The 22,858-nt window shown below is 32.2% G+C and overlaps 3 protein-coding genes across 4 annotated transcripts; 2 read left to right on the top strand and 1 right to left on the bottom strand.

The window, feature by feature from the left end:
• Nucleotides 1-2,525: 2,525 nt before the first annotated feature.
• Nucleotides 2,526-4,503, top strand: LOC25486009 (uncharacterized). The gene has a single exon (XM_024775790.2). It carries the CDS (start codon nt 2,601-2,603, stop codon nt 3,294-3,296), a length of 696 nt encoding a protein of 231 aa, XP_024631558.1. The 5' UTR covers nt 2,526-2,600; the 3' UTR covers nt 3,297-4,503.
• Nucleotides 4,504-4,869: 366 nt separating this feature from the next.
• On the bottom strand, nt 4,870-11,039 carry LOC25486008 (pentatricopeptide repeat-containing protein At3g62470, mitochondrial). Of its 2 annotated transcripts, XM_039830286.1 has the most exons (3): nt 7,567-11,039; nt 6,986-7,081; nt 4,870-5,848 (listed from the first exon to the last, which is right to left on the bottom strand). In XM_039830286.1, the coding sequence occupies exon 1, from the start codon at nt 10,879-10,881 to the stop codon at nt 9,010-9,012; it is 1,872 nt and encodes a 623-aa protein (XP_039686220.1). In that variant the 5' UTR covers nt 10,882-11,039; the 3' UTR covers nt 4,870-5,848; nt 6,986-7,081; nt 7,567-9,009. The 2 variants fall into 2 exon arrangements, with proteins under 2 accessions (XP_039686220.1, XP_024631556.1); XM_024775788.2 differs by having other exon boundaries at nt 4,870-7,081.
• Nucleotides 11,040-12,530: 1,491 nt separating this feature from the next.
• Nucleotides 12,531-14,155, top strand: LOC25486007 (ethylene-responsive transcription factor ERN2-like). Its single transcript, XM_013607151.3, has one exon. The coding sequence runs from the start codon at nt 12,936-12,938 to the stop codon at nt 13,941-13,943; it is 1,008 nt and encodes a 335-aa protein (XP_013462605.1). The 5' UTR covers nt 12,531-12,935; the 3' UTR covers nt 13,944-14,155.
• The last annotated feature ends 8,703 nt before the right edge of the window (nt 14,156-22,858 follow it).

Genomic DNA, 22,858 nt, shown 5'->3' with positions numbered 1-22,858 from the left:
TGAAAAGTAGCTGCACAGGGCTTTTGGCCCCTCTCAATACCCAAACAAAAAGAAAAAGCAAAATAGCTGCATATGCGATAATTATAAATTTGGTAGGTGCACATGAGAATATTATAACCATGTGCTTTCATTAATCACGTGGAACTATTTTTTTTAAAAGAAATTCACAATTTTTTTTTTTAAATCGAGTCTGTTGTGTTCTAGACTAAGGCTGTGTTTGTTTCTATGGATAGATTGTGAGGGGGAGAGAAAGATTAAAGAAAGAAACATCTTCTATAGTTTGGTTCATTTGTCAGGAAGGAACGATAGTTTTATTTTAGTGGGTCCCATGTCCGAAAACTTTTCGCGCAGAATTGAGAAGAAAAGTTGGAAAGGGTCATCCAATTGAACAAAATGACCAAATAACCGTTGCTTTTTTATGCATATTTTTTCATCAGGTTATGTGCTTTGTTTTTTATTTTATTTTATTCCAATTAATGTGCTTCACTACCACATGGATTTACGCTGCCATTACTAATTCGTTTTTATGTTATATATATACCTTTTATTTTGCATTGTTATTTGTTTTATTTATCAATATGTTGTCAATTGTTACATATTATTTCATTTTAATAAGAGGCTATTTATGTCATTTTAGTAAATACACATCATTCTTTCCTTTCATTTTCCTATCACTTTCACTCATATCAAACAACTAAACAATCATCTTACTTTCCATTTATCTTCTATCCACTTTCATTCCTTAAACATTCTTTCCTTTCACTTTCTTTCTTTTCTTCATCCAAACATTGCCTAACAGAACAATAGAACTATCCTAATAACCATGCAGTTATGTATGTCTCTTATTTTCAGTAACAAAATATTCACATAACAAAATAAAAAGAATAAAAGAGAACATGAGACAACATATAAATTTAGAGTGAGGAGATTTGTTTAAGTTCAAACCTTCGAAATCAATAACACTTCTATGAAATTTTTTATTTCCCTCGCTAAAAAAGTTTAGCGATGTTAATTAATTTAAGTCATATTATGAGAGTATATATTTATTTTAGTTTATAGATAAGTTACTTGGTCACCACATGTATCAGCACAACCCAAGAATGTTTAAATAATAAATCTCTTTTAACTAAATCAATGTTTTGGGTTCAAATCTAATCTTAAATATGCGGCAGAGTTAAAATTCGTAAGGAAAGTTTGCTGCACCAATTAAGTCTCACAAAACTTGAGAAATTAGTCTACACAGTTAAAGATACATGCATCTGCATAAAATGTGTTCACGCAGCCTACCGATAACATGTAACAACATGCCTGCAATTTTATCACAATCTTTCAAAGAAATAATGAAAATACGACATATACATACACATCAATTTTATAGAGTCAATAAATAATTTCATTTAATTACTATGTCCACTAATCAATAATGCACCAATAAATAAATTTAATTAAAATTTTGTTTCCTTTCAAAACTAAAAAAGATATCTTGTGAAAAAAAATATATATATAAAAACTCCACATAAACATTTAATCATATCACAATATCAATATTTGTAGATATATATTAAAAAAATGACATTAGAACCTCACACTCCCAATAAAATATAATTGGATGTCACTTTTTTTTTTTTAAAGAAATAAAATAGAATTGGATGTCACTGTATGTGCAATAATTATTAATTTTTAAACATAGGGTAGATGATCCTTTTGATTAAAAAGTTGTGTCTATATTAACTTTAAAAATCTCAAACACCTAAAGAAATTCAAAGCATGAAAATTGCAGCTATTGCCGACCACAGTAGTCTATAGACTTTCAATTTTATGTAGTTTGGAAGCAACTATCAATAATTGCTTTGGTTACTATTAGGGAAATTAGTTTCAATATGAAAGCTTTGGTTTAATCACCAAACCAACAAAGAAAGAGATGTAACAAAGCAAGGTCAACATCTAAGAGAACATATATAAAGATTGTTGACATCAACTACTCTCCAACCTCATATCTAGCTTTATCTAGTAACATCCTAATTCTTTGTTTTACCACACATAGACTTTTTACTTTTGCTTCTTCTTAAAGCCACCGTGGAAAAGTCATGTTTCTAAATTAATTGAAAAATACAAACACCACACAACAAAATGGAATACTAAAATCCAAAACATGTAAATGATTGGTTGAATTCTTCATGTAATTTCACTTTCATAGAGGGCAATATTGTCATGCAAAAAGTATATTAATAATGTTTCTAAAACCGAATTAAAGGTCAAACCAGAGATACCACCTGTCGTTGTTTAATAGGGTTAAATCGATGAAATCATGACAAATGATCAAATAAAAATTCAAAAAAACAAAAGGAAAAAATTCGGTTGAACCAATCATGGTTCAACTCATTCAAGTTAGCCAAGTTCAATGAAACTACAATACAATCGCGATCAAATCAACCATCGAACTGGTCAGTTCTCGGTTCAAACCTTTGAACCGGTCCAATATTTAAAACATGGGTATAAAATATCTTCATATGTTTATCTACCATGACTTGTCAATTAATGTGTGTTTATATACAATTCAAAAAGCTTAGCTGATTTTTCCAAAGCAAAAAAAACCATTCATGGAAGCAGAGGAAATCTTTAAGCTTTTTGATACTTGTTGGTTTGGCTTTCAAATTTTGAAGGAATATCCAAGTTCTTCAATATCAACAATTTCTCATGAAAACCAACATCATCAAATTCAAGAAAAACTAACGCTTTCTCGTATCAAAACCAAACATACAAGGTCCATAAGTGACCAGTTAAACTCCATGACAAGTTTCAAACATGATTCTATGTCTCCAAACTCTGTCCTTTTCCAACCACAGCTTCAAACAATCCTCTCAGGAAAAGATGTCACAGACTTCAACACAGAAGCTGAAAAGCAAATACAGTTGCAACTTCAAGCTGTGCCTAACAAGAACATCATAAGAAATGGAAGAAGGAAAAGTGGAAGCAAGAGTTTATCAGACCTTGAGTTTGAGGAGGTAAAAGGGTTCATGGATCTTGGTTTTGTTTTCTCAGAGGAAGATAAAGACACAAGCTTGGTTTCAATCATACCTGGTTTGCAAAGGTTAGGGAAGAATGGTGAAGAAGAGGATGTTTCTGATGTGTCTGCAATTCAAAGACCTTACCTTTCTGAAGCATGGGAGGATCAGAAAAGGAGAAAGAAAGAGAAACCTTTGATGAAATGGAAAATTCCTGCTCCTACTAATGAAGTTGACATGAAATATAGTCTCAAGTGCTGGGCTCAAACTGTTGCTTCTACTGTTAGATGATGAAGTTCATGGTTCAAGGTTTTCTGGTTTGCTTGTATCTTTGAGGTTGTATTTGATTTTTGGCTCCTTCTTTTCGTTACGTACTTTGTTTTAGTTGTTTCATTATTTTCTGAAATTTGTTGGAAATTCACATTCCACAAATTTGTATATTGTATTCTTAGACAAAAGTATGGGAATGTCACTCCGGTTATCGGATCTGTTAGTTCAGTTTGTAGGTGTCAGACAACTTCTTTTGTATGAGAAATAGCAAACCAGAAAACATGAACAAATTGGATTACAAATAGTTCAGGGAGAGGGCTGCTGTAACCTTACAACTCTACTTGGCCTTCGAGGTGATTTATCACGTCATGGACTTGACATCAGAGCAAAATTGACGAGTCGCTATATATCGAAGTCCTTGACAAACAAATTGTATAGGTAGCAAAGGTTGTACGAGCTAAAGATGTAGTAGCTGTTTGTTTGGCGGTGTATGAAAAGTGGATGTGCGTTTATACATAAACTACATTTTGCAGCTTATGTATTTTCACGCTATATTGCTCTTATCAATGGGAAAGACACTATAAAATTGGAAGACATTGCAGCTGCAATTACGTCTCGCTGTCAAATAATCATAATGCAAGGGAAGGGTGTCCAGAACATGTTAGGAAGGAAGACAAACGAGTTTCTGCAAGGAGATTGAAGTTGAAAATAAAAGCAGAAAAATATTTCAGTGCCACAATTGCAAACAAGGCACCAGACTCATCCAGTTCTAGGAATGTGGCTGAAATTGACAAATCTGATATGGAAGTGAATAAGATTTACCGCATAAAAGTGGTTCATCAGAGTCATGCCAGACAATTTTGGATTTATATCCATAAATCAAGAAATGATTTGATTCCATGCATACTCTATAGGCGAATGGTTTCGCCAACAGAATTAATAGAGATAAGGACATTCTTAGATTGAGAAATGGTGCTTTGTTGGGGAAGACAATTGTATAAGACATTGCTTCAGTCGACCCTGATAATGATGCAGCGGAGATTCAGTCTTACATTGAGCACATTCGTATTTACAAGTCTAATCATAGATTGAGAAACATGATTATTGAACTTCAATAGGGATGACATAGAATTATGACTCATGTTCAATAAGATATGTGTATAAAGGGGTATAACTTTATAAATGTATTGGTCAGAAAAATGTTCAAATCATATCATCAGTTTTTTCATGACAAAGGCACACATTATCCCAAAACTTAGGTAAGCTACCAGGGAACCAAGAAAGAGAATGAGCCAAACTAAGAACAAGGAAGAAGTTGAGCAACAACAAATGACACACATTGTCGTGGAACACAACACCAAATGAGTTACCATCTCAATGCTCTTAAATCCTGGTCAGAATGACCCCTAATTCATGTGAAAAAGAACCCGGAATTTGGACTTACAATTTCAGATTTGTGTTTTTTCAAGAACCCTGATTTAATGTGAAAAAGAAGATCAATGTCTTTTGAAATTTTGTCAATAAAAATCAATTAAAAATAATGATTCAGTTACCACATAAGCATACGTAACCCACAAGCACGATAATAGCCAAATAAGAATTTTTCAATAGATAAATGAAAATACAATCAATACACTAAGCATTTTTTAACACATAGAAAGTGATATAGATACATGTGTATGTGTTTGGTTCCATAACTACTAGTCTACAGCCCGTGCGATGTTTACGATCAGTAATTAAAGGATCAATGGCAGCAATACATAAATTCAAATTCAGACAGTTTGTGACAGTGACTGCACCAGTTGAGATTGTTATTTTCTGCATGTTGAGCTCCACTACCATTTGTAGGCAACATCTCAGTCCAAGAAGCTAGCAAAGGCTCCACTTTGATTCCTTCCAACTTGCAAGCAGACACCGAGACAGGTCCAGCTCTGTCATAAGTAATGCTCATCCGGTTGAGCCATTGGCAAAGCATGTGACATCAACAAAAAAAATTAAATCTTCAGTAGTGGCGGAAACAACAGCATTAGAGCACAAAGAGAGGTTATAAATGTTCCCAGTTCGAACTTCAAAGCTAATATTAGAGGTAACTTCCACTAGCAAATCACAAAAAAGATGCAATTATAAATAAATCAATGTCTAGAGCATTCATGGTTCTTGTTAAAGCAAGTTTTTGAAACCGATAGAAATAAAAAATATAAGCACAAAAGGGAAAGGAATGGCTGGTCTGAACGTGATTGAGGGAAACAAAGGTAGAGCAGTGAGTTAAGAAAATTATAATAAATGTGCTGAGTTTTTTTCAATAACCCTTTTGTAAAAAATAATTTCTTTTTCTATATAAATATGTGTACTTATACATTCTAACTAATAGAGGTCTCAATTTATTTTTGAAATTCAATCTAATGGACTTAATATAAATTTGTGTACTTAATATATAGAAATTGATTTATAAAGAGTGTTAATTACCAGGTGAAACTCTGCTTCCTTGGTTAATGGAATCCTAGCTCAACTATGGAAGCCTGCATTCTATCATTATAACAATACAAAGTAGGGTAACTTTGATTGCAATGATCCTGCATATTTGCAAGCTCTTTAGCCAAAGGGCAGCTTATAACAAATCCTCCACCACCATAAGTCATAGAATAGGAGAAATGTATGTTTTGAACATGACTCTCAGAGGAGTTTCCGACGTAGTAAAATTGATTATGATTACTATAACCACATTTACCAACCTAAAAACAATATCATCGTCTCCCATCGTGAGCCACATGGAAGGGTTCCATTCTTTCTATATCCTTAATTAATTTCTCTTAGACACGTGTAAGATAAAACAGATGTGGATGGTGAAAACCTAAAAGTCCAACTTCCTAAATACAAACATGAAAATTAACAGGGAAAAACCAAAGTGAACTACTATAAAAAATAAAAATACAAATAAAACCCGGACAAACAGGGAAAAACCAAAGTGAACTACTATTAAAAAAACTCGATATATGAAGACAGCAGCGACAAATTAGACAGCTATAATGTACATAATTATATCAAACTTACTTATAAGTGTCAACATATCTAAAGATCCAACTTATAAATAACAAAAATGAGGGATGCACACAAGGACTTCATTCTTTTTCAATTTTAAGAGCTTTGAGTGGCGTCTTCACTTCCAAATCAACAATTTAATCAAAAACCTAAGACATCTTTCTTTTAAAAGTGATGAAAGATAGGTGCATCCATATAATGAGCTATGTTGATAGCTGCAGACGGAGCTTAAAAGATTAATACGCAAGATTTGTAAAAACGGGTGCAGGGAAAATTGTGAAAATTTGTGTAACTGAATCGGGGTATGTATAGAACTTCGGAATCATATGAAGAGAAACGACTGAAATTGAAAATTAAATTGATAGGTAAAGAAAGCTAGTGACATATAATCATATAGACTAATGTACCTTGTTAATAAAATAAAAAACAAGTTGCCAAATCCCATGAAATCAGGAAAGCTGGATCTGGGGCAAAAACAATCAAGGTAATGGTTTCGCTGAATATAGTTCATTTCACTGACTTAGTGGCCAAAACAATCTTGGTCACAAATTCAAATCAGCATAACATTTTACGAAACATACCACATCAAGGGCAGCTTAGAATCTTATCATGTATGCATTCAAAAGTTTTATAATACAATGCTAATATTAGCTTCTACCAATAAACCTGACCTTGTATGCACAAACCACTCAAAGTCGTACAATGCTTTCTCCAATGTTTTGACCAATGACCACATCAACCATAGTGTATATAATCATTTTCTTCACCTGTCACCAAAGAAGCAGCAATTAGGAACAAACATTCAACAAGTATAAATAATTAATATTAGAACTACAATACGGCAATACTAATAGATAGAAAAATATAAAATATAAAACAAATACCTTCAACAGAGCTATTGATGACTTTTCAAAGAAACATTCGATAAAAAGTTAAGTTGTCAACTAACTATGGTCACTATGCATAACCATTTTTTTCCTATTCCCATCATTTCATCAGAAATTAATGTTACATTATAATTACTAGTGAATTAAATAGCACCGTGCGGTCTGGAATCTAGATGGTAAAAAATGATCAATGCAAACAAATGTGAATAATATGCTTGAACCAGTTCAATCAATGGAAGTGTTCGGATTTGGCCAATTGCAACATGACAGTGCGAACAATAGGTGTAACTGAAAGCTTCTAGTCAGGCTAATTGCTTTGGTAAGCGTATAAACAGAGGAATTAAATCTATAATAGTCTGGCATACCTCCAATTTGTCCTCTATGGACCTGTGATTTACTGTAAGTTTCCGGAATTCCTCTGTCAAATGGAAGCACTCACCAACGTTTTCAGGAGAGACAAAATCAAGTGCAACCTTGGCGCATGACTGAAAATTGATGATGCATATCATTAACGTTCATACAAACTTTTCAAGCATTAACAGCACATTAAAGCGAGCTAGAGATAATGGCTTGGGTAACCTGTAAGAAATTGAAGGTTTAAAAATGCAGTCTTCAAAAAGAACTTAGATGCACTCAAACCGTTAACTTAAATGACTCGTTGGTTTGAGTTAGGACCAACCTAAATACTAAGATATCAGAGGCTATGCTATATTCATTGGGCGACAATTGTCATGCAACTCGAGTAACAATCTAGACGTCTAGATGATATGGCTTGAGGTATTTATGCGGTAAGCATCTCTCACTTATAAGCTAGTTTTGTGAATTTGAGTTAGGCTCAATCTAAATTCCATGCCCACATTCATAGGAACCATTTTCGCAAACCCCTCCCTCTCTTGGGAATGTTTAAATGGGAATATAATCGAAACTGGTACCAAGTATAATTATTTATGAAATACAGTGGAATGTTATTGATCTAACCTCTGGAGAAGAGATTCACACAAATACATATACATTTTTTACACAGAGACTGTACGGGAAAAGACAGAACAGGAAAACACTTGACAGGGCTGGGTTATGCTGGTTCCCCATGATTTTGAGTCCCAATAACCACTTAAGTAACTTCCATATAACCAATTCTTTTATGTCCTTCCCACTTTATTCTAAACACGCATAACTACTATACATAAACGACACACACAGATAATAATAAAAACATAATTGCATAATAACTAACTGGGCAATCTCCTATTATAATGTTCTATAATAAGAAGTATAACAGAATATGGAAGGTGTTTTTTACCTAGGACGTTGTTGTAATAATGTTTTACTTAGGAGGAATTAGCATTTAGTCTTTTGTATCAAGTTAATATCACATTATATCCACGAAAAATAAAGAGCTTTAAAAAACAACCAAAAACTAACATTATATCCACGAAAATTCCGCTAAACACGGAGAAGAAGCGGATTCACCAGCAGTTGAACGAACATCAAAAAGTGAACTAAATGCTTTGAACAAGTATAGATAGATTTTACATTGTTGCAACGTAAACTACAACAAATAGCCAGAAAAGACTTCAAATCAGCCAAGTTCTTCATTCAAACTGTTACAAGCCATTATACAACACTGGTTTATAAAATTTCAACCAAGAACTATGTACAAAAATAAAGAGCTTAATATTTTTTTTCAGGGCGTTACATAAAACAATTTAACGCAAAAACTAGAATCCAAAAATGATCATTGGTAGATCAAAGGAATTGTTTTTCTCACATACAACCTTCAAGTCAAATGAATAAAGTAATCATGAAAACTACCTACAGGATTCTGTAGCCTCTCTTCTCTTGGAATTTTTCTTCATCATATCAACCCAACTGGCTAATACATTAGAGACTTCAAACTTACCAGCAAAATTCATCTTTCGAGCTAACTCTTCAAGTATGGCAGGATTCCCATACTTTGAAAAATCAGCACCAAACTTGTTATAATCAAGCTGAGGAGCTTTCATCCCCTTCTGCATCATTTCATCTATATATTTGCATGCCTCGTCTGGCCTGCCTTGTCTTATAAGCCCACCAATGAATACAGTGTAGGAGTTATCATCAGGACAGCAACCCTTGTGACGCATCTCGTCCCAAACAGATCGGCCCATTTCGTAATTTTTTGTGACAAAATAGGATTTCATTATCATGGTGTATGTGTGAATTGTTGGTTCGACGCCACTTTGAATCATTTTCTTGTATACTCTCACCGCATCATCTGGCATATGTTGACTAGTCATCAGTTTTATCAAAGCATTGTATGTCCTTCCGTCAGGTGGACAACCTCTTTCACGCATTTCCTTCAGCAGATCATATACCACATCCATTTTCTTCTGCCTCCCAAACCCAGTGATCAAACAAGTATAAAGTGCAACATCAGACCGACACCCGCGATCCACCATTTCGTTAAAATACTCCACAGCTTCTCTCATCATCATTTGTTTGCACAAGTCCTGAATCAGAATCGTATAACTTCGAACATTAGGCAATGGACCTTTTGCTTTCATGACTTCAAATAACTTAATCCCGTCAGACTTCTTCTGACACCTCAACAACCCTTCAAGCATAATGTTATGTGCAACAATATCCGGATTAAATCCCTTATCAATCATCTCATTCCATACCCTCCCTGCCTCCAATAAATTTCTAACCCTACACCATCCATTAAGAAGTATGGTATAAGTTTGCAAATTAGGAACAAATCTATCTCTAAGTTTCTCATAAACAACTTCCGCTTCCTTAACAAGCTTCGTCGCACCAAGACTATCAAGCAAGAAATTAACAGAATGAACACCAACTTTAAACTTATACTTCTTCATCAAATCAAACACCCCAACAGCTTTTTTCCTTTCCTTGGCCGAAGCAAAAGCCTTAATAGCAATAGAAAAAGTGTCCATTGTCAAAAAACCCTTCTCACCCATTTCCTCAAGCAATGCTACCATAGTCTCAAATTGTCTAGTCTTCCCTAAAATATCCATCATTGTATTATAAGTCCTCGAATCATGTTCAAAATCACGTCTTTTCCCCACCCAACAAAAGAACCTAAACGCTGGTTTCCTAGCATGTTTAAACCTATGCAACACATCCACAACCAAATCATGTGATAACACAACACCACATTCATCAAGAACAGCTTCCATATTCCTATCCAAATCAAACAACTCATGAATGACCTTACATACCCTATCAACCTCATTTGGATCTGAACATGACCCACTATCCTCAGAATCAGATTCAACCCCACTAACACTACAAAATGGTCTATAATTATCTAAAAACATAAACTTTAACTGAAAACTAGAAAAGGGTAATCCATAAAAACTACCACCCAAATGGGGATTTAGCAGTTTTTTTTGTAGAACAAGGAATGAAGAGGGGTGTGACAAAAAAAGTGGAATTTGACAATAAGAACGATCGAAAGAACAATTAAGAGAAGAATGAAACATACGAGACAAGGACAAAGAGCTACCACTAGGTAACCGCCACATTTGCTGTCCTGTTTTTGTTCTTCTTCTCTGATGGAGAGAGTGAAACTGGGTGGTGTTGGGGCCATGTTGATGTGTTGAATCTAACAACAACGTTGTTGATAGAATGTTGGAGATTGAGGTTTTGGTTTTGGTTTTGTGTAGTAAAGAGAGAGTCATTGGAATTGGAATGCCATTGATGTTTACGGGAAGAAGGAACAGAGAGGTGGAAGTGAAGTGGGGTTTAGAGTGGATGATTCCCTGCAGTCATAAAAATTACACATTCACATAGTCAATTCATTTTCAGCCATTGGATACATATAATAGAGAATTTTGGATTATATACAATCTAGAACATTTTTTTTACCCTTCATAATTCATATTGATTCGAAAGTTGCATATAGGAGTATGTTTTTAAGATTTCTTAAGCAATTTAGACCCAACGAAATTTGATTGTATCAAAATGAGTTTCACAAAATTTATTGTTGATTGCATTAGCTGAAGCTATTGATCTCTTGTTACTTGTTAGCAACGCAACAGGTAAGCACCTAAATTAGATTATTATTGACATGGATTGTAAGTGAGATCTATGTTAAAAGCACCCACCATATTGAAAAAGATAAAAATTAGGATTAAAATTGGATGGATCAACAAAATGAAGATGATATGATATCATATCAGCGTGTTTTTGGATGATTAGCCTTGGATCTATAATCTATTATATATAATTGAGTTTCATTTGGACAAACCCAATTGGAATTAATCTTAATCTGTCTAAGGTCATTTTTTGCTTGGACTATTGAAATTTACTAACTGCTAGTGACTACATCTATTATCTTTTTGTTTTTAACTCATTATTGCCATTTTTATTGTCAATAATAATGATTACTACTGTGTTGCCTAAGGTAATGTTTAGAGTAAGACAAGGGGAGGGATTTAAGTATATATTTTTAACTCCTATGGCTATGTTTCTCCTACCATCAAATCTACTCTGCCGGATTCATGCAGATTTATGATTTGTGTTTTTTAACATAAGAAACAAAGATTCTGAGAAACCAGAGAATATTGGAATTGAGACTGTACAAATGATACAAGTATTTTTTCTCATACGCAACATGCATGCATGAGTTAGATAAATGTTCATTTTAAATATGCCAGTGTATTATTGTCTACTTGCTCCAATTATTAACAGCAACATATCTTATCTTATTAAGAGTATATTATACACTTATGCAGAATTCTTTTTTTTTTATTTTTTATTTATTGCATTTTGATGTATTTACATATACATGTGTAAACTGTAAAGATTCTTTTGTCTTTTCCAACCCTTCCAAACTAAAAAGGCCTGTATAGGAAGAGAAAGGGGTTGAAAATGACAAGTATCAAATATGACAAAAACTACAACTGTTACTAATACCTTACTTAGTTGTTTTATGGTTACATTAAAACATAAATTATCCTAGGATCTATATCATCGTTCTTAAAGGTGGTAACGTGAGAGCCAAGGATTATTGTAGACCTATTCATATGTCATTATTTGCCTTCATTTATTTTATAATTAAAGTTCTAAATTGGGGACTAAAACCATATTATAATGTAACAAACAATCAAAACAGGACAACTTTTGCATAAGATTATCAGTTTGTCACCTTTTCATAACTGCTATGCGATGATAATATAACATAATTAGTTGTCCAAAACACTACATAACATATATTAATTTCATAACAATACAGCTTGTCTCCTTTGTAAAACCTTTAACTTTGTGTCGATATCAACAATACGGCCTGCAATTGTGACATTCTAATATATATACTCACAAAATTAAATTATGTGCATACACTCCAAAAACACTTGAATGAAATGACTCGGGTCTCTTACAACATAACATAGGTCCTAGGTTTCAATCCAGCTCTGAGAATGCAGCAGCGTTAAAACTCTTAATGGAGAGTTGTATCACCCTCGTGACTCTATTTAACTCGAGGGATTAGTCTATATAGTTGCACGTGAAGGATATCCGATTTACAACGATAAATAATTATGTGCATAGGCTTTTGACATGTTGTTACTTGTCATTATCCTATAGCTAAAAATGCTGCTTTCAAATTTAAGTTTATAAATGATCTACAATTGAAGTTCAAAAGGTTCGTCATCCAAAATTTAGTGACACAATTGAGACATCAAATCTATTTTTATCATTAGAAATCTAACTCAATAACCCGGAATTTGCAAACATGGTAGCACAAGCAACTGATAATGGAATCCGTAGCCGAAAGAAATCATCAAGAGGTCACCACAGGTTTGTAGGAGTTCGTCAAAGGCCGTCCGGAAGATGGGTAGCAGAGATCAAAGACTCACTACAGAAAGTTAGGCTTTGGCTTGGAACATTCGACTCAGCCGAAGAGGCAGCTCGTGCTTATGACACTGCTGCTAGAGCTTTGAGAGGTGCTAATGCAAGAACCAACTTTGAATTGCCAGAATCTGAAACAAATGGTAGTGGAGGTTCAAAGCGCGGTGCTGGTTCCAAATTCATGCTAGAGAATACAGAACCTTTTTCTTTTGAAGATGTCAGTGACTCGGGTTCAGGTTCAGAACACGGTCTTCTTGGTGCACTCAAGGCAAAACTTTTTGACGGAAAAGAAGGGAAATTTTCATTTTCATTTCCTTCTGGTAGCATGGTTACAAAATCAACTCAGAATTGTTCTGGAAAGAAAGACTCATCATTATCAGCTACTTATTGCCTATCACAGATGAATGAAGCTCATGCAAATCCTCTGCCTAGTTCTTTGAGTATTTCATCAAACACTTTTGCTAAGAGTGTGGCTATCCCAAATAATGATCATGAAATTTGTCAAACACCATCTATGACAAACATGTTATGGTCCAATGAAATGGAAAATGAATTTCCTTGGCCAATTCAGATGAGTCATGTTCATGAGAATCATGAAAATAGTACTAGTATGCTTGCATCTGGAAGTACATCAAATTTTGCATGGCCACTAATAGAGTCCAATATTGACATGACATGTATGGACCAAGGGATACTAAATAGTAACAGAAGTGATCAAATGAATATGATGAACATGCAGTTACCACCTCTAATTGGTGGAGCAAGTAGTGATGGGTTTTGGACATTGGATCAGCAGCAACAATTTGTGCAATGTGAGAATAATAATAGTTGGTTTGGTTCTGGTGGTGGATCTTGGGATCCTCTTCTCTATGTGCCATCTGAGCTAGGCTAGCTTCATTAGGTTAATAATATGTAATGTCAATGAAAGAAATCTTAATTTGTCAATTTTAATCTTGAAAGAAATCTTAGTATGCATAAAGATTGACTGAATTTCTTCTACGAGGGTATTGATCTAGAAGAATGTTGTGTTTGTTCTTTACCTTATAACATGTAACAATAATTTTTTTCAGTTTATAACATGTAAAGTATTGTTTTATTCATCTATAATGAATTGCAAGTATGCTAGAGAACAATGCTCATCTGAGTCTCTAATTTCATTCATCAGTTTTATGGGAAAAAATTGTCAAGAACAAAGTTAAGGTTTTTTTTTTTGTTGACAAAAATGATATTCATTTATTCAAGTTGATAAAGTATATCGATACAATACAAATTCAAAGTCACTAAAAACAAAATGATGAATTTGCGAGCAATCTCATAACATCCATGTTAATGACATAAAAAAACAAAGTACATAAGCCTATAATTATGACAATATTCAAGTGTCCATAATTTTCATGCATCCGGATCTGGAACGTTGACGACGTCAAAGTCATTGAATGAATCTGCATTTGATCAAAGCTAATCTTCAACCTGAATAAAATAAACACCACAATAAAACATAAAATCAAAAACACACCGCACAAAGACGGGAAATCAAAACAAACAATGTCGTGCTAAGAGGACGAAATCACAAAACGATGTAGGGGGTTTCCATAGTATTTCCTTCGTATTTTATTATTTCAACCCAATTTTATTATTTGTTTATTTTTTTGTTTCAGTTTTGAATTTTCGGCCCATTAGAGTTTTGTTATTTTGCTATTTAAGCTTAACAGTTGTAGTCTAAGAGACAATTTTTATTCATTAAATAATATTTTAGAGAGTTTTCTCAATTTCTAGTGGATTCTTGAACCCTATTTTTACAAGTTTGTCGCTTGCAAACTTGTCTCTTTTCAATCTAGATTTAGCGCTTGTTAACCTACGCTTCCAACTGCGTCAAAAAACATATGAAAGAAAATTAAAAATGTTAACAACCTCAATGACTAAAAATGTTAAGAAACCATACATAGTAAAATTATTTTAGAACATAGGTAGTCAACATCTTAAATGTGTAAAAAATATTATTTTCAATATAAAATTTACTTTTTTTTTTTTTCTTTAACAAGTGCCTCATTGACCTTAGTTAACATGACCTTTAACTAAAATAGAGAGCAATTTTATTTTTTTTAGAAATAATTTCATATCAAAATTGATCATAAATTACCAATTTTGGGTAGATAAGAATAAGAATAAAAATAGTGACAAAAGAGACAATAGGGTCCTTTTCACTTGTTAAGAACAAAGCTAATGTTCATAACAAGATTAAGTGAGTGATTATATATCATATATTTTTATAAACAATACTACCACACAAGACCCTCAATTGGCCTAATTATTATAAAGTTCTCATGATTTTACAATTTTAATGATAGGTTTCAAACTTCATGTTGTCTATGTTGGAACCTTAGCTGGATTTGGTGGGAAATTGAAGAGTAAACACCAAGTCTTAACACTTTGGCGTGAGCGAAGTGAAAAATTATTATCAACTAGTAGTGTTTATATAATATAAGTAAGACTTTAAGGATGTGCCCTTTACCCCCACACAAAAATGATTACGACAAGTGTGATGTTGTCCGGCTTGTGCTTGGTTAAATGGTAATGTTTTTAATTAGTATACTAAAAATGAAAAAAAATTATTTATTTTTTTGGGGTGAAGCTAAAAAGAATTTGATTAAACGTTGAATTATTCTCTTGGGGTGAAGCTAAACTTGTTATGCATGTACTTCTCCAAAAAATTGTCAAGAACAAAGTTATGTAAATAACAATATGTATGTATGTATCAACAATACTACCACACAGGGCATCAACTGTCCTAATTATCATAAAATTCTCATGCGTTTAGAATTTTAATGTTAGGTTTTTAATCATATCATTTAAATTAATGGAGGTCACATTGTGTGTCCTGCAGCAGATGCCATGATGCCATGCATTACTATTTATATATCAAAATTCCAATGCAGTAGTACATCCCAAATATAGTAAATTTTTCTAGTCCAACAATTCTTTGATTCCACCAGCTCCTCTTTTGTAAATTCTATTCTATTATTTAACATTAAGAAAACAAATTCTATTACAGGCACAACCTATGGCAAATGAAACATGAGGGTTTTCACGTGCGAACATTCCTGTTTTTATTAATCTTTTCTATCACGAGAGTCCAAATTGCATGCCCCCTATCATAAAAGAAGAGCAAGTTTAAATGCTTTGATCTTGAAAAAGAACGGTCCTCATTATCAAATGTATATACATTAATATATAGCTGCAAAAAAGCTTGAGGAAGGAACTTTGCTAAAAAAAGCCAAGGACCTAGAGAGTTGACATATTATTCATGCTATCCTATGCTTCATTTCTAAAATACAATATGCTAAAGAATAGAATTTGTTCCATTAATTAGTTACCTGTCAATCCATAATATCTTGCATCCAAGCAACCAAAGGCACAGTAGGCCATGGCAATGGGAAGTTCACAACATTACATTTAAAAGTATTTGCAGAGTCAAAGAATATATCATCACTTATCACTTATTGTAAACATGTTAGGGAAAAAAGTTACATCTCCAACATCTTTTATCCTTTAAATTCCATTGAAGACTTAAATCATAGGCAAAGAATTAATTGGGACAATGTGATGTTTTATAAAATGAATGTTTTATATTTGTTAATGAAAACTTTAAAGATATTGTCTTGAAGACAATCTAGTTGGTACTACTTTTTACAGATAATTCAACTAAAATATTACATGAAGTAATTCATAAGGCATTTTCGAATTGGTTCTTTAGAAGTTTATGGATGCGAAATACCCTTTAAATAAATATTGAGATTTCTTTTCTTTAATATAGATAACCCACTTTTGCTTAAAGTGGAAAAACCTTCTAGAAATTTTAAGAGATTGCCACATACATGCATGATTCTATTTTTTTTATAGTTTTTTTAATAAGCAAATTTTAGATTTTAGTTTGGGCTCACACATATGAACACAAGTTAATTACAACTAACAAGTTGCTCAGTGAAATGTCATGAGTGGAGTTTCAAGAGCACTCTAATAAATAAATGAAGAGCACATTGTTTTCTCTGTTTTGAATATGTCCCATCAAACAACTTAGTGTCCCCCTTTTATAACCATCAAAGTGTTCGCTTAATGGGTCTTTCTCTAATCATTCAAAGCCCATTAAGTTGTGATCCAGAGCCTCCCATTGGTTGTCTGTTTTGAGTACGAGCGCACATGAACTAGGGTGAAACTCATCCTTACCGGACGCGTGGAGTTGAGACGTGTTGATCATCCGTAAAGGACACATGGTATTAAGTGAAGATAAGCCGAGATGAGTTGACAGGCCTGACTTGAACAGTCGAACCAGTGAAGATGAGGACGAGTTGAGCTGGTCTGACTTGAACGATCAAACCAGTGTTGATGAAGACAGAGCTGGCCTGACTTGAACAGTCAAACCAATGAAAATGAGGACGAGTTGAGTTGGCCTAACTTAAATAGTCAAACCATTGTTGAATGAGGTCTTGCTAGTTAGTCAAATAAAGTATTACAAGTCACACATAATGGTCCATCCATGCCAGTCCACCAAGCATCAAGCTTGTTAAGGCGTAAACGTTTGTTTTTTGTTCGGTCGACCTATATCAATCCACCAAACGTCAAGACTTTTAAGGCGTAGATGTTTGTTCTTTTATTCGATCGACCTATATTAGTCAAGTTTGTTAGGAACGAACAAAGATTTGTTGGTACCATGAATTGTATCATGGATGTCCTTCATACTATCCATACAACAACATGTGGTATTGATAATATTAAAGGTTAAATAAGTTTTTGAATCTAATAAATATCACAAATTTGTCATCATGAGCTTAACTCAGTTGATAGGGATAATGCATAATATATGCAAGGTTCGGGGTTCAAACCCCGACTACCACCAAAAAAGAAAATCACAAATTTTATATTTAGTCTCTATAAAAAAAAATTCAGCAATTTTTTTTATTCCCAAAATGTTTTCTGTCATGAATTTTAGTCTATGTTCTTAAGTCCGTTCATATTTTTAAATGAATTTTAACAAATATGCTTAGGAATATAATAACAACCTCTCCCCATAAATTTAGAATATTTTAACAAAATATGAATTAAATGTAATTTTTTAAACGTTAAAAACTTAAAAATTTATATTTAATTCATCCATTATAAAAAAAAATTAAAAATATGCAAAAGATATTTCTATAATGTACTAAACATAATTGGAGAAAATAATTTAAAAAATTGAAATGGTAGTTTACTTAAGCAGAGATTAAAAATCGTGTTGAAAATTATTTGAGGAACTAAAACTTTGATGAATTTTTTTAAAGGGGCTAAAAGAAAATTTGAGATATTCATAAGGTAAAAATCGTATTTAACCTTAATATTAATTTTGTAAAAATGGATTAAGTTTTGCCTAATTCATTTCATACCATATATATCATAATGTATTGGTTGTCTTCGTGGTTCATAAACTAAGTTGAATTGGAAATTTTATCCCATACCCCAACAATTATACTTCCACCCCGACATTTTATTTGAATTGCCAATTTTATCCTTCTATTTAAAGTTAAAAAATTAATATTTTCTTGAAATTTCTTTTAAAGTTACTGTTCACCCTGTCCCACCTACAAAAGTAGCTAAAACACTAAGTTTTCCCGAAGAGAAATGATATTTGTACAACCACTTTGTGACAATTTTTTTAGACAATTTTCTCTCTCATACTCACATTATATTCTTACTCTCTCTTCCTTTTTCTCTCTCCATTGTTTTTGACCAATGAAAAGAGAGAAAATGAAGGTTGTCAAGTAGGTTATACCAAATGGTTGTTCAAATATCATTGCACTTTCCCGAAAGAATAAAATCAAACGTAATCTCCAGTTCCTGATCGGATCTTCAATAACCACCTTTTTGCAATTTTGATCTGTTCCTGATTCTGAAGATTTTGATATGTAACCACGTGTTCGGAAAATGAAAAAAAAAACGACGTTTCTGGATTTCTGTTTCGGAACACGTATTCATAGACTTCTAGTTTCACTGTATAATTTTGTTTTCCGTTAATCAATTATGCCAAGTTGCCAACCATGTTTTCAGGCAATTCTCGTCGGGTCTTTTGTTTTTTGTTCATGCCTAAAATCAACTAAAAGAAAGCATCAACCTATTGATGAGCCTTCGTTAAATCCTTTTTCAGGTTATGCCTAATATCAATTCTATGGAGTCAATGATGGGGTTTCATGGCAATAAGGGATTTAAAATATAATGATTTAATTGCATTGTAGATTCATTTTTGTATTGCTTTCTGGAAGAAGAAAGAAATTACATACCGAAAATGATTAAGAAAGGTTTCCGCATAATGTATTTGGACTGCTGTGTGGGGGTGAATTCATCAAGATTGAAAGTGAGGGTGAAAAAACAAAAAGGGTAATATTGATTTTTTTATTTTTATAATTTGTAGGGGTGAGGGTATAGACGTAGGAGTATAGGGTATAATTTCTAGTTAAATTGGACGACATTAATGAATTGTTTTGATTCCTAAATGTCACTTTTGTAAAAATCCGTTAACTCTTTAACCGGTTTTAGGTCATTTTATCCTTAATTTAGAACCAATTCAATTTTGTAAATTGGTTTTATACTATGATCCGATTTTTAATCGATCTATTTTAAAATTGGTTTAATATTACCCCTCCCTCTCTCCCTATTTCTCTCTTATCTCTCTCTCCCTCCCTCCCCATTTTTTATTTGCTTTTATTTTCAAAATAAAGATGTGGTTTTGCATTTGATTCTAGTAGTTTGGTTTGTTTTTTAAATTGTTTTTAAAATAGGGTTCAGTTCAAAATATGCAATGTAATTTTATTCAGTTTTTTAAATTATTAAAATTTTCTTATACATGAATGTTCTTAGAATTTGAGTAGGAGTCTAACTCAACCGTTATAAAAAAAATGTTTGTAAGATGAGAAGTATCGTACCACATTACCACTTATAAACATGTTTTTAAGTCACATCTCATTAAATGTTTCATGCTTAGGTACTGTTTGGCCAGACTTTTTTTCGGTCCAAAAGCTACTTTAAAACAAAGTTAAAATAAAGCTCTTTAAGAAAAAGGTCAAAGCTGTTTGGTTTCTTTATTTTTTTTTTAGTTCTAAAGTTATTTTTGAGTTAAAAGCTGTTTGGCAAAATATTGTACAAAACTTTGAATTTATTATTTTTTGGTGGTGTCTGAGGTTCGAACCCGGGACCTTGCATATATTTATGCATTGTCTATAAATAAAAAAAACTTTGAATTCATTATGAATTAACATAATAAATAAATAAATGTCTAAAATATTTTTTGGAGGGAAAAAATGTTTAAAATATAAAAGATATATTTTTACCAATACTATATTTACTCAATGACGTTTATTTTGTGTAACATGAATACAAATTTGTACAGTATCTTTTTCAATTATACTCTATAACAAATTTTGTTATAAGAATACCATATTTTTAGTGTTGGTCAAAAAGATAAGAATTTATATTATATAATATTATATTTGTTACATTGTTGGTGTCATTGAAAAAGATATGTTTAGTTTTTTTAATAAGAAAAAGATATGCATAGTTTCTTACAATACAAATGTGTAAATTATATATAAGTATAATTTTTTTTAGGCAACTACACTTGTACTTTTAATTAAAATCAAAATTTTATAAAAATAATTATACGCATTACACAACACTAACAAAAATTATACGCATTAGCATAACAAAAAAAAACAGAAAGAAGAACATAAAGTATTACTCTAAACGCTAACGTGTGTGTGTATTTCCGTGGTTGAAGAAAGGGAATAAAAATATTCGGTGCCATTCATTGACAGCGTGAATACAAATATTTGCGAGGTTGTGATGATCAAAAGATATTGAAATTAATATATAAGTGATAAAAAGATAATAAAATTCCTTAAAAAAATAGATAATAAACTTAAATGGAACCTCATTAAAAAATCAAATGGACCGGTTAAAAAAAAAAAAAAAAAAGGAAGAAAAAAGCATATTGAAAAAATAAAACAAAAGGTTGCCGGCGGGAGTTGAAGAGAGGTGCTTGTGAAATAAATTGGGGAGAAATAGTTTTTTGAAGTAGCATTCAACAACTTTTGGTTAAAGCTCATTCCATTCAATTTTATGCATTCTAAAAAAAGTACTTTTTTCGAAGGTACTTTATTGATATTGTGTTTGGCCTAACTTCTCCTTAAAAACTTAGAAAAGCTGAAAAAAAGTCGGGCCAAACGGTACCTTAAAATTGAACATTTAGAGAGTCGGTTGAATGACATGATAACGATAACATGCTACTCAACTGATTTTGAATAGATTATGAATCTATGTTATGATATGAAGTTTTGGTATTCATGGATGATAGAGGTGTTATATAGTGAAGTAACTTTTCCCTTCATGCTTGAGTTAATAGAGTGAACTTTTGCATAAAAAATGATGTATTTATTATTTTGATTAGTGTTTGTATTTATAAAACAAAATTCTCTTTTAAATTTCTTAAACTTTTTTTTCTTTGGTTAACTAGTTTAATGGTTGTAAATTCACATTTTCAAAGTGAATAAGTGAGATGTCTAAGGTTCGAATTCCGACCCCTACATATATAATGCAATATCTCTATCAACTAAGTTAAACTCATGTAGCTTAAATTTCTTAAAATGTGCTCTTAGAACATTAGCATGATCCAAAAATCATTTTTTTTTTATATATATACTAAAGACCTCACAACAAATTTTGAAAGCCGTTATTTCTTTTGAAAAAGTTTAAACTGAAACTATTTTCAAATAATTCAATATTTGAGATTTCATCTATAAAATATAAATCAAATAATCTAATTCTTAATCCTAAGGTATGCCACAACCACTTGAAACTTCATTTTCATTTATCCATAATGTCCATGTTCTGGGTCGGTCTTAAGATTTTTGATACCCTGGACGAAACAATAAAATTGTGTCCTTTTTATTAGGTTAAAATATGGTTTTGATTCCTGCAAATATGTCTTGTTTTAGTTTTGGTCTCTTTGTTGTTTTTGGTCCATGCAAATATGTCTCGTTTTGGTTTTGGTCTCTGGTCTCACTTTTGTGATGATTTGCACACGTGACACATGATGACTGAACCTATTTGATAGAGAATGATCAAGAATAATATGGAAGTCTCTAGAATAATGTGGAAGTCTCTATTTAAGACATTCAAGATACTCAAGATAATCAAGCATTGAAGCATTCAAGTAATATAACTTTTCTTTGAGAATATTAGAGTGTTTCTCTATTTTCTCTACCTTTCCTTTTGTCCCTGAGCCATTATTTATTAGAAAAATTGTCCCTGCAAAATCTTTTGATTTTTAAAAAGGTCCCTGCAAAATATTTTACTTTTGAAAATAGTCCCTAGAGGGACTATTTTCAAAAACAAAATATTTTGCAAGGACAAAAAACAAAAACAAAAATTACAGGGACTAAAACCAAAACGAGACATGTAGAGACCAAAACCATATTTTAGCCTTTTTATTATTTCAATAGTTTTCTTCTTACATTTTTTGTTACAAAAGATTCATTTATAATCAAAGTTTTCTAAAATAATATTCTCAATATAATTAATCAAACCGAATTAAAAAGATATATATTTATATAGTACTAACTACTAAGTAAAAATAATAATTTTGATGCCCCTAAAATAATAGTGCCCTAGGCTGTCGTCCCTCCCGCCCACCCTCTGGACCACCCCTGTCCATGTCTTACAAATTTCCCCTGCTTTGTGCACCACTATTTTCCTTTGTTTTTTTAAAAGTGATTTAATTGCTTT

This window comes from Medicago truncatula, chromosome 2 (genome assembly GCF_003473485.1).
Source record: "Medicago truncatula cultivar Jemalong A17 chromosome 2, MtrunA17r5.0-ANR, whole genome shotgun sequence".
Lineage (NCBI taxonomy): Eukaryota > Viridiplantae > Streptophyta > Magnoliopsida > Fabales > Fabaceae > Medicago > Medicago truncatula.
This window is presented reverse-complemented; position numbering and strand designations above follow the sequence as displayed.